Source organism: Vulpes vulpes, chromosome 12 (genome assembly GCF_048418805.1).
Source record: "Vulpes vulpes isolate BD-2025 chromosome 12, VulVul3, whole genome shotgun sequence".
Classification (NCBI taxonomy): Eukaryota; Metazoa; Chordata; class Mammalia; order Carnivora; family Canidae; genus Vulpes; species Vulpes vulpes.
In genome coordinates this window covers 71,773,687-71,785,171 of record NC_132791.1, presented here as the reverse complement: position 1 = coordinate 71,785,171, position 11,485 = coordinate 71,773,687, and the positions used below count along the sequence as shown (strand labels likewise).

At 42.9% G+C, this 11,485-nt stretch overlaps 1 protein-coding gene across 11 annotated transcripts; it reads left to right on the top strand.

The window, feature by feature from the left end:
* Positions 1-414: 414 nt before the first annotated feature.
* HNRNPH1 (heterogeneous nuclear ribonucleoprotein H1) lies at positions 415-10,163 on the top strand. Of its 11 annotated transcripts, none has more exons than XM_026015393.2 (14): positions 838-978; positions 1,463-1,591; positions 2,945-3,100; positions 3,312-3,455; positions 4,972-5,110; positions 6,054-6,232; positions 6,316-6,387; positions 6,444-6,577; positions 6,727-6,862; positions 7,306-7,365; positions 7,457-7,546; positions 8,211-8,303; positions 8,768-8,817; positions 9,411-10,163. In XM_026015393.2, exons 2-13 carry the CDS (start codon positions 1,495-1,497, stop codon positions 8,815-8,817), a joined length of 1,350 nt encoding a protein of 449 aa, XP_025871178.1. In that variant the 5' UTR covers positions 838-978; positions 1,463-1,494; the 3' UTR covers positions 9,411-10,163. The 11 variants fall into 11 exon arrangements, with proteins under 11 accessions (XP_072587957.1, XP_025871178.1, XP_025871174.1 ...); XM_072731851.1 differs by having other exon boundaries at positions 971-1,086; XM_072731856.1 differs by lacking the exon at positions 4,972-5,110 and having other exon boundaries at positions 415-978.
* Positions 10,164-11,485: the final 1,322 nt, after the last annotated feature.

The window sequence follows — 11,485 nt, the reverse complement described above, 5'->3', positions numbered from 1 at the left end:
CCAGGGAGGCCTACCCTAAGGGCTCCACGTACCTGACTGTTCACATGTTCGTGGCCTGTGCCCACCGGGCCTGAGCCGGTGAGGACAGCAGGTCAGTTTCCCGCAGTGCCGGCGGGAACCACGAGTCTCACGAGTCCCGTACCGCGTGCGCACACGGGGAGGCCCGGGGGTCCCGCTCAGCCTTTGAAGAGCCCACTTGGGGGAGAGCGGAGCCCGGCGCTCACCAGACACTAGGCCGTGCACGGCCGGCCTAACCCGGGGTGCCCCCCGGGGTGCCGCGGCGAGGGTCGCGGGGTGCGGGCCTCAGGCAGGGGCACTGGGACGCCGCGCGGGTCCGGGCCCCAGGCCCGACGGTGGCAGGTAAGAGGAGCGGAGGCGCACACACCTCCGACGCGCTGCTGACGTCGCAGCCCCGCGGAGGGCCCAGCTGGTCGCGGGCTGGCTCTAGGGAGAAAGGGGGTACAGGCGGCCCGACCGGGGAGCGGCTGCCCCTGCGTCGGCTCCGAGCACGGATAACAGGCTAGGAGAGCGGTAGGGACACGGCCACCTCACCACCACCCAGAGCTCGGGACTGCCTTACAGACCGTACCCACTGGGAATTGACCCCCACCGTTCCCCTCCCCCACTCCGGCGGGTAAGGCGACAGAACGGTTTGAAGGAAGACGCATGCGCCTGAAACTAAAATCATAAACCGCGGAGGCTCCGAGTTCAATAATCGCGGGATGACGCAGGCGCAAAAAAGCAGAGCGGGTTTATGGAGGTGGGGGGAAAGAAGTCTACGACGCAAGCGCATAACAGCTCGCTGGCGGCGGGGGGGCGGCTCAAGAAATTACGCATGCGTCGGAGCTCTCTGTGACGCAAGGGGGCGGTGCGGGCACCTAGCTGCGCGTGCGCAGAGCTCGTTCAAAGGGCCTTATTTAGGTTGCGCAGGCGCCCGCTGGCCATTTCTTCTCAGCCACGCCGAAGTCGTGTGTTCAGGTGAGTGTTTGCCGCGTGGTGTTTGCCGCCCAGTGATCCTCGAGGATGCCGTTTTTGGGAGGATTGCTTACCTCCAGACCTCTGTAGAGCCTGGGGGTGACCGGCGAGGTGCGGGCTGCCGCTTGGAGCCAGGAATAGTGGGCTGAGTAGCGGCGGGGCCGTGGAGGCCTGCAGGCCGCGTCGACTCTATTGTGTGAGATGTCGGAGGAGGCGGAGCGGAAGCGGCCGCCGCCATTTCCTTGCATCCACGCTGGCGCCAGGCCAGGGCCCCCTCGCCTCGGAGCGTCGGCACCGGGTGTCCAAAGCGGCTTTGGGGGCCGGGCTGCTGGCCGAAGGGGTGCTGAGTGTCGGAATGGGCAGGGTTCGGGCGTCCGCACGGGCTCGGCCCCTCTGGGGCGCCGCGGGCCGCCCGGTGGCTCGAGGTCAGAGGGCAGTTTAATTTTGCCTTTTCCTCGTTCTCTGACGCTCGTCGCTCGTCTTGCAGCCTGTGTCGGCCCCGAGACCCAGTAAGAGACGATGATGTTGGGCACCGAAGGCGGAGAGGGGTTCGTGGTGAAGGTCCGGGGCTTGCCCTGGTCTTGCTCGGCGGATGAAGTGCAGCGTTTTTTTTCTGGTGAGTTTGAAGCGGAGGCGGGAGTTGGTGGCCGGGGCCGGCGGTCGGGCCGGCGGTCGGGCCGGCGGTCGGGCGGGGAGGCGGGCGGCTGGGGCGGGGCGGGGCGAGGCGGGCCTGGGGCGCCCCCTAGCGGGGCGCGGACGGCAGCCGTTCCTGCTGGGCTGCTCGCGCCTGGCGGGCTGCTGTTACGCAATGGAAATTGCGAAAGCCCCGCCCGCTCTCCGAACCCGTGGGGGTGGGGGTGGGGGTGGGGTGGGCGAGTGCTGCCTCTGGCGGATTTTTTTTTTTCTTCTTTACCTACTTTTAAGCCCTAGTCTTTTGGCTAGGGCCAAAACTTATGGCTGTTTTTTCGAAAGGATAAATGGAATTTTCCTCTTCATTTTGAGAAAATTGTCCAATAGTTGGGCAAACAATACTATAAACATTTTGCAAATCCTTAAAGTATAACAGTTTATTTCCAATTTCGGTATGCCCTTGAAGTGGGGGCATTCGACTTCAGAAAGTTAAAATGTCCCTTCTTAATTTCAGACAATTTTCCTAATCAAGATTTGGTAATTGTGAAAAGATCTTGCTCATCTAGTTCTTGATCTGGCTCACTTTACAGTTGACATTGAAGCCCCAGGGAAGTTCACTTGTCTGTGGCTTTTTTCCAGTAAGCAGGTTTCCTGAATAATTTCTACAAAAATGTCCTTATTGTTAATGTGAGTTTAGACTGAGGAGGGTATATTTGGAAGAAATTCACAGGTTTTGGAAGGACACTTGTAGTATTGGCTGAATTTAGCGTTGGTAATGGAAAAGGACCTGTAAAACGAGAACCAAGTACACTGGAAGCCACCTTGCAGTGAGCAAGACTGGGTTTGGCTTCAGCTGTGCAACTGGAGCATTTTAGCTTGCTAACATTGATCCCCTTTTAGGTGAGTATTGGCCCTGCAGTTTGGATTCGCAGGAGAAATTGTATGTTGCTGCTAGTAAGGTAAAACCATCACGTGCCCCAGACCACAACTTGAAACCAGACTCAGTGGCATAAAATTAGACTCCAGACTTTCTTTATGAGAAGTTACTAAAGATGTTCAGTGGAGAGGACTTGGAGATAATTTTAAGAAACTGCTTTGGCTATTGGATTTTCCTGATGTAATGGGAACATGTCTAGGGAATAAGAAAGTTTGGGAGAAGATAAATGCTTAAGTACTGGCAAGCAGCCCTGGGAATTGGTAATATGGGTCATTCTGTGCTTTGCAGAAACTTTACTTTGTAGCAGGGGCATGAACAGGCGTTCCATCTGTATCACCCAGAGGTGGTTTTTTTTGTTTTGTTTTGTTTTAAATTCTGTATTAACGGTTGTTTTCTTTCCAGACTGCAAAATTCAAAATGGGGCTCAAGGTATTCGTTTCATCTACACCAGAGAAGGCAGACCGAGTGGCGAGGCTTTTGTTGAACTTGAATCAGAAGATGAAGTCAAATTGGCCCTGAAAAAAGACAGAGAAACTATGGGACACAGATATGTTGAAGGTTTGATTTATGTTGCCCTAGTAACAGTAAATAAAACATTAAACACATAGAGCTCTATCTTACCCCTTCTGAATTTTAGGTATTTGACCGCATGGAAATGGTCATCTAAGGGAGTTTATGGCAGCTCTTCCTAGATTATCTAAAGACCCAGGAAGTCTGAACTTTGTTCTCTAACTTTCCAAAATTGACTAATTCTAAGCACCTCTTTCAGTATTCAAGTCAAACAACGTTGAAATGGATTGGGTGTTGAAGCATACTGGTCCAAATAGTCCTGACACGGCCAATGATGGCTTTGTACGGCTTAGAGGACTCCCCTTTGGATGTAGCAAGGAAGAAATTGTTCAGTTCTTCTCAGGTATGTAGTTCTGTTTGATGCTGAGCAGTGAGTTCTGGCTAGTTTCTGGCAACTTGTGATTTTATAGACCTTAAAGTCGAGTAGCTTAGATATTTAAACAAGTGTGAGTATATGCAGATGAATTAAATGTTTTCTTCTTCCTGGAGACCTTCAAATAATTTAAGCCCATCTTAAAGGTGGAAATTAAGTACTTCCGTTATGCTAACTTTGCCTATACTTAGTGTTGTAGTTAGAGTAGATCTTTAAGGATTGTCCTCAACAGCTTTACTTTTCTCACAATGCTGTTCAGCAAAGTACTTCAAGTTAAAGGTAAGATCACTTAACATTAGATTAGTATCAGTTAGGTTGTTGTAATTGATGGCAAGTGCCTATGTCTTAAGACACATTTGGGTCTTGGGCCCAGAAATGTCTCTAATGGTCTAATTAATTTTCTGTAAGAAGAAAAAAAACTTATGGAAGGAGCTGTTGGTTTTTTAGCCAGGGAATTAAATATAAACCAATCTAATGTAGGAGTAGTTTGAATGTAGTCTCAGTATCTGAAATACAGAAAGTGTTTTGAAATTGTTCTGGGCCTAAAGTATTTGAATGTTTTTATGCTGAAGAGCTGATAAAATTGCATGTTTAGCAGAATGTTAAATCATATATTTTCAGTAACTTTTAATATTCATGATGTGATAAAGTGGAATTAACAAGAAATCCTTTCATGGTTTAGTGTAGTATGTAATAAAATCTTAGAAATGTATCAAGTCCTAATGTTTTGCCAGAATTTTTGAAATCAAGTCTGTTTTGATTGTTTTTGTCTAAACTGGTGAGAATTGAATGCTATCTGTCAACGTTAAATATGAACATAATTTCATATCTTCTAGGAAAGTGCTTTAAGCCCTTTTTGTAAGCTTGGGAATGTATCCACGGAAAGGATTTTTCATAGACGGAAATTCCAGAAGTGAATCATACTACTGTTAGAGCATAAGAGTGCATGATTGTGCTGTGTTAGATCAGTTGTTTGTTGAAAAGTTTAGATTGTATGTTTGTCAATTATATGACTTAAGCAATGTTTGAATTTGTATATAAAATGTTTAAATGTATATTTTTTTTTAAAAAAAGTTGAAGTTCCACTAACTTAAAACATTGAAATATAAAATGAGGTAAAAGGTGTGTTTGAAGTTTAGTAACTGTTGTATATATTGCTTGAAAATTATATTAAATTCTTGTGTAAATCTCAACATTAATTTGCATAGATTAGAGTGTTAATTGTTATTCTTAATGCATCCTGTGTTCAAGTGTTTTTGTTTTTGTTTTTAACATACTATGCCATGGGGTGTGTTAAGAATTGAGTTGTACTTTGTAATAATGGAACTTCATATTATTACAATGCATATGTAAACAGTACTGTTGAAAGCATACCGTTCACCTAAAGTTAAAATTCTGGTTTATTTAAAGCTATAAGAAGAATCATTTCTGGGCTTGTGATGTTAATATTGCCCCCCTACTGGGGTTATTTGTCCTTGGGTTGAAGGGTTGGAAATCGTGCCAAATGGGATAACATTGCCGGTGGACTTCCAGGGGAGGAGTACGGGGGAGGCCTTCGTGCAGTTTGCTTCACAGGAAATAGCTGAAAAGGCTCTAAAGAAACACAAGGAAAGAATAGGGCACAGGTGGGGATGGATGGTTGGTTGGATTTGTCACTTTTCTTATGGTAAACAATTAAATCCATATTCTCTCTGCTTAGAAGAAAAATATATTTTCTAGTCCCCACTAATTGATGTTTGCCACAATTTTCAAATTTTCTTTTAAAGTCCCATCATACATTGAGATGAAAGTTTAGGTTTTAAAATTGCCCTCAGTTAATTTGATCTCCCTGTCAAATATTGTAAGATTCCTAATTCTAATCAATAGAGTTGAGAGACTATGGCTTTAAAAAAATGTTAATACAAACCTGGCTTTAGCTGTAATAACACCCACCTAGTAAATTAATATTACCATAAGAAAATGTGATACTTTCTGATCTTGTTTTTAAAGTTGAAATGCAACAAACTTTTTCTTGCTGTATAAATATTCTGCATATGTATTAATAAGCATAGCTTTCAAGAAATTGTCACAAAAGGTTTTATTCTCTTTGCTTGTGACTATTTTTCATTGAAGCATGCGCTTACCTATGCTGATTCCTACTAAAAGCATAGGCCTGGGGTATTACTGGCGAAATGAAATGTGTAGTGTGGGCTAGACTGTTGGTGGAGGCTGGCTTTTTAGCCCACTTGCTATACATGCTGCCAATGGATTTAAGACCTGACATGTTGAAAGTTGAGTGGAACTCTTTCCCTCCTAAGACATTTATAGTACTCCTCTTTACCTCTAAGGTTGGGCTCTGCCTCAGAGGAGTGTTTTACTCTATATATATAAAGTTTACGTTTATAAAAATCTTACATTTGAGTGAATTTCTGGTCATTGCCTATGCAAATATAAGAAATCTGGCTTTAAATATTAGTCAGTTTCATGGCTATGACTACATTGTTTTCTTGTGTAACTAAATACCTGTATGAAGTGGACTAATGTTTTCTCTCCCCTCCCCATCCCCTTCCCTCGTGAACAATGCTTTAGGTATATCGAAATCTTTAAGAGCAGTCGAGCTGAAGTTAGAACTCACTATGATCCACCACGAAAGCTTATGGCCATGCAGCGGCCAGGTCCCTATGACAGACCTGGAGCTGGCAGAGGGTATAACAGCATTGGCAGGGGAGCCGGCTTTGAACGGATGAGGCGTGGTGCTTATGGTGGAGGTAAGTGAGAATATGCAGGCATCACAGGGTCTGCTCCTCATGTAACTGTTTCCATTTGATTGATTGTAATTACTGTTTTTCAGGTTATGGAGGCTATGATGATTATAATGGCTATAATGATGGCTATGGATTTGGGTCCGATAGATTTGGAAGAGGTAAGGTAAGAATTGAACTTCTCAGCTGAAGAGTACTTACACTCTTGTCAATCTAGACCTCAATTACTGTTTTTCAGGAATGTCTGATCACAGATATGGGGATGGTGGCTCTACTTTCCAGAGCACAACAGGACATTGTGTACACATGCGGGGATTACCTTACAGAGCTACTGAGAATGACATTTATAATGTAAGTGTAAGATAAATTTATAAGTTTTCTGTTCCAGGATAGCAGTAAAACTTCAGTCTTAACTCTTAAGTGAAACATTAAGCTGTAAATTATTTTTTCCTTGTAACAGTAGATATTTGACTTTGTTCTCTGAAATACCTTGTATTTAGTTTTTTTCACCGCTTAACCCTGTGAGAGTACATATTGAAATTGGTCCTGATGGCAGAGTAACTGGTGAAGCAGATGTCGAGTTTGCAACTCATGAAGATGCTGTGGCAGCTATGTCAAAAGACAAAGCAAATATGCGTAAGTGTGGTTTTAAGTATCTTGGGGTCTCTTTTAACGGCGACCAGACCAGTGTTTGTGGATAGAGAAGTAATAAGGATGTGTGAGAAATTTATTTTTCAATAATGCGTTAGTTCTTTGGTGTGTGTTTAAAAAGCATGTGGGTTTTTTTTTTTTAAAGCATGTGGGTTTTAAAAATTAGTATGATTGAAAAGGAGTTTTTGATGGTAACACGAACTTGAAGTATATTCTTAATTGACAAACGTAAAACAATTTAGGTGAATGTTTAGATCAAAAGGCTGCTTTTTGAAACCAGTGTAGTTATTAATCCTCTGAGAAGCAGCTAGAATTACTTTTACCAAAAGTATTTGAAGTTCACAGATCTACTTGTTTAAGAACTTAAAGTGCTTCTCTTTTTTCTTTCACCAACAAACACTTTCAAAATTTTTTTTTTCTCATTTCAGAACACAGATATGTAGAACTCTTCTTGAATTCTACAGCAGGAGCAAGCGGTGGTGCTTACGGTAGCCAAATGCTAGGAGGCATGGGTTTGTGTAAATATCACTTTAGTGTCTTTTTTTAAGCTAACCTTGTATGCCTTTTCTCTCATTTCAGAACACAGATATGTAGAACTCTTCTTGAATTCTACAGCAGGAGCAAGCGGTGGTGCTTATGGTAGCCAAATGATGGGAGGCATGGGCTTGTGTAAATATCGTTAGTTTTTTTAAAAACCAAAACATATCTATATAAGTCAATTATATAAGTTAATTTATATTTTAATGAGTTTAGCATAATGCAGTTAAGCGAAATGGTTTTCAATTTGGATTTTGTGTCTGGCTAATTTAAATCCTTGTGAGTTAAAATGTTTAGATAACTAGTTTTAAGTAGTTTTGGGGGAGGGGACTGCGGAAACTAGTTGAATTGTCTTAAGTATGAAGTAGAAGTCTGAAATTAATGATTAGTTAAAAGCACAAGGTCAAAGTTTTGGGCATGGTTAGTTGCGTATAATTAGGTGTTCGGTGATCAACTGTATGACATAACCTTACTTACAAATTATGGGGGGAAAACCCCACTAAATCCAGTTAAGCAGTATTCTAAAATCTTCTCAATGCCTCTACCTACTGGAATCACGTGGATTTAGTCCTGCTGATGTGCATATACTGTTAGCCTTTTGGTTTATAAACGTTTGTCTAGTTTATATGATGGATAGAAAGGTAGTTTGGTCATAGGCAATAGGCAGAAGGAGGCAGAGGGTTATAGTGATATCAGATCAAGACTGGAAAATCATAGACTTAGAATTACAAGCCCGGTACCACCAGGTACCACATTACATATGGAACAGGGTTCTAATGTTCTCTTAACTTAACAGCAAACCAGTCCAGTTATGGTGGCCCAGCCAGTCAGCAGCTGAGTGGTGGTTATGGAGGCGGCTATGGCGGCCAGAGCAGCATGAGTGGATATGGTAAGCATGTTTTTTTATATACTTGAAATAAGTTTTAGGCAGGTTTCTTAGTTGGGGGAATATGCAGGCTCCTTTTGGTAAAACTGGGTTAATAAATATTTGCTTTTGATCCAAAAGTAACTTGTTCTTATTAGCTTAATTTTCAGAACCAATCATGGGGAGGGGGGAAGTGTTACAGAAATTGAAAATAGTCATTGCAACTTTGAATAATGTCGAGCCAGAAAACATCTGCCTCCGTTTATTAAAAAATTAAACTGTTGATTTTTTTTTTTTTCTGTCTATGGTTAGCATTAAATCCATTTTAGTTGGAGGGAGAATTTTAAATAGTAGAATGGTGGTTGGGTTTAGGACCGTATTTACTAGTCAGGTTTATCCTAGGATTGCTTTATTTTTATTTTTTTTCAATTGGTCTAAAGAATGGTGATTTTGGTATTATAGTCTTACCCTACAAAATCCTTTTGCAGACCAAGTTTTACAGGAAAACTCCAGTGATTTTCAATCAAACATTGCATAGGTAAATATTTTCTCAAAAAATATAAATTCCCAATAGCAAATACTGATATGTTGTAATATTTCTATAGCAGTCAATGGCTCTGACTTAACTCCATGGAGGCTGCCATTTTGGGCACAGTGAGTTGCCTTTAGTCCCAACTTTTGTCATCTCACTTCCTGCCCACCATGAATAGGAAAAGCAAGAGACTGCCCCTGTCCTCCCTATTCATATATGCCATTCGATGGACACATTGTGAATGTTTATGGTAAAATTTTTTTTTTTTTTAAATGCCTTGCTTAGCTTTAAAAACAACATGAAGTAATTTTGCAATTTTTGAAAAACACTAGTTTTCCTTTAAACTTAATTTTCTATGTTGATCCTGAAGCATCCAATTAAATGGTAGCACAAGAGTCTGGCAAGTTGGTACTGCAGAGAGAAGGGGTTAATTGAGACTTGTTTGGAGTCGGGAGTCCCCTTTCCCAAACATGCTTCTCGCCACTTGGACAGCAGCCATTTGTACTCGTATACTTTTTAAACTTTTTCTTGGAATGCTATATTTTATTGGCCTGTTAATCTGATGATTCTGCTGACTTGTCACCTGGATCTCTCTGCAGGCAGCCAAGGAGCAGTGAGCAGCAGCTACTACAGTAGTGGAAGCCGTGCATCTATGGGAGTGAACGGAATGGGAGGGATGTCTAGCATGTCCAGTATGAGTGGTGGATGGGGAATGTAACTGATCCTGATCACTGACTCTCTTGGTCAACGTTTTTTAAAGAAAAAAAGTTTAACAGTTTTGCAATACAAGCTTGTGATTGATGCTTATTACTCTAAGTGGGAATCAGGATTGTTTTAAAGACTTAAGGTTCAGTATTTTTGAACACAAACATTCATCTAGGATGTAACACCTGAGTAAACTAGAACTGTTAAACAATTTTCAGCTTTTCTCTAGTTCTATTGTAGGATGTACTTAATAAGCAGCAAGTGTATTTAGGTTAAAGCAGTTGAATTATGTTAAATGTTGCTCTTCTACCACGTTACATTGAACACTGTTGGGATGCATGTTGAAAGACATGCTTTTTTGTAAAACGCAATATAGGAGCTGTGTCTACGATTAAAAGTGAACACATTTGGCATGTTTGTTAATTCTAGTTTCATTTAATAACCTCTAAGGCACGTAAGTTTAAGCTTTTTTTTTTTTTTAAGTTAATGGGCAACTTTGAGACGCAACACCATACGTTAGGATTTTGGTCTTGGTGTTTGTATGAAATTCTGAGGCCTTGATTTAAACTTTTCCTTGTATCGTGATTTCCTTTAGGTGTATTGCGCTAAGTGAAACTTGTCAAATAAATCTTCTTTTAAAAACTGCACTTTGTCTTGTCTGTGCTTCAGTGTCATGTGGACTGTTTCTTGGTGCTCTCTTCCTGCCTGGGGCGTAGGTGACAGTGGCCCGTGTCTCTGGCTGTGGCAGGAGGCTCGGCAGTCGAGGCCATTGTGTCGAGGTCGGCCGACTCCTCAACTGAAGGTAAATGTCCCTTTCGGGCCCTTGTGGAAGGGCTGTGTGATTGGCCTGGCTGCACAGGATCTAACCCAAACTGTCTATAAATGGCTGCGTGCTTGCACAAAACAAAGGGAGCAGTGGGAAGTATGCTCACTGCATGTTGTGCATGTTCTTGGAGTCCTTTAGCAGTGTGGCTAAGGAGGCAGGGCCATAGGCAAGGGGGTCCTGAGGAGGAGCTGCCCTTCCTACCCTGGTGGCCTTTTGCTTGCATGGGGTCGGGGTCCTTCAGAAGAACTAGCTTATTAAGTGATTTTCAGATGAAGTTCTTCGATATTAATATTTGATTCCCAAAGACCACAAACCGAGGAGAATTGATTCCTTATGTGACGTTTCTGAGGTAGAATACCAAGTCCTAGAAAGGACTAGTCGTTTTAATGCAGTAATTGAAATCCGTTTGTTTTGGCAGAACTACCGGTAACTCTTGAATAGATGGCATTAAACACTTTTTAAAGGTATGGTCCCCAAAGAATTCAGTAGATCCTAGTAAAGACTCAAAGCTTGAGCCATATTGATTTTAAGCCATTTTCACTTCACTGGCTGTGAACAGTAAAGATGTTCTTTGAAAAAAAAAAAAAAAAAAAAAGATGTTCTTTGATCTGGGATGATTAGGATCCTAGCTGTTTTAAAGTGTCTACAGATGGCAGCATTTCAGAATGTTGCACAGAACTGTGTGAAGGGTTCCATGGATCCTGCCAGCCTGTTGCAGGCCCTCAGAGGACTGGGTGCCCCCCCCCCCCCCACCCCGTTCGGCTCCTGGTGGAGAAGAAAGGTCTGCAGTCAGGCTGGGGTACAAAAGTCTTGTACTTGGAATGTGTCCTTGTAGGCTGTCTTTTGGGTTAGAGCAACTTTAAAGGGGAGGTGTAGTTCTGGGGTTGCTATTCAGCTGTGTTCCAGGCCTAGTACTGCCCCTGGGATCTTGCATGGAGTTGTGTGGGGAGCCTGCTCATGGAGGGCTCCTTCCCCAGGCCCATCAGCTAACTTGGTTTATGGGAGGGGTTATCTGTGTTGCAAAGGCCTGTTGGAGGAAGAGAAGGAACTAGAAGTGGGAGGAAGGGTAAAGTTCATACAGAAAGAACCATTTAGCTTTTGAAAAGTGAGTCTTGGGACCATTCTGCTTTTTTGGAACCTTGT

Excerpts from the sequence above, each read along its gene's own strand:
- HNRNPH1 (XM_026015389.2), top strand. The coding sequence starts at position 1,495 with ATGATGTTGGGCACCGAAGGCGGAGAGGGGTTCGTGGTGAAGGTCCGG. Across the intron at positions 5,111-6,053 it reads AAGGAAAGAATAGGGCACAG|GTATATCGAAATCTTTAAGA; the intron begins GTGGGGATGGAT and ends ACAATGCTTTAG. Across the intron at positions 6,863-7,305 it reads AAAAGACAAAGCAAATATGC|AACACAGATATGTAGAACTC; the intron begins GTAAGTGTGGTT and ends TTCTCATTTCAG.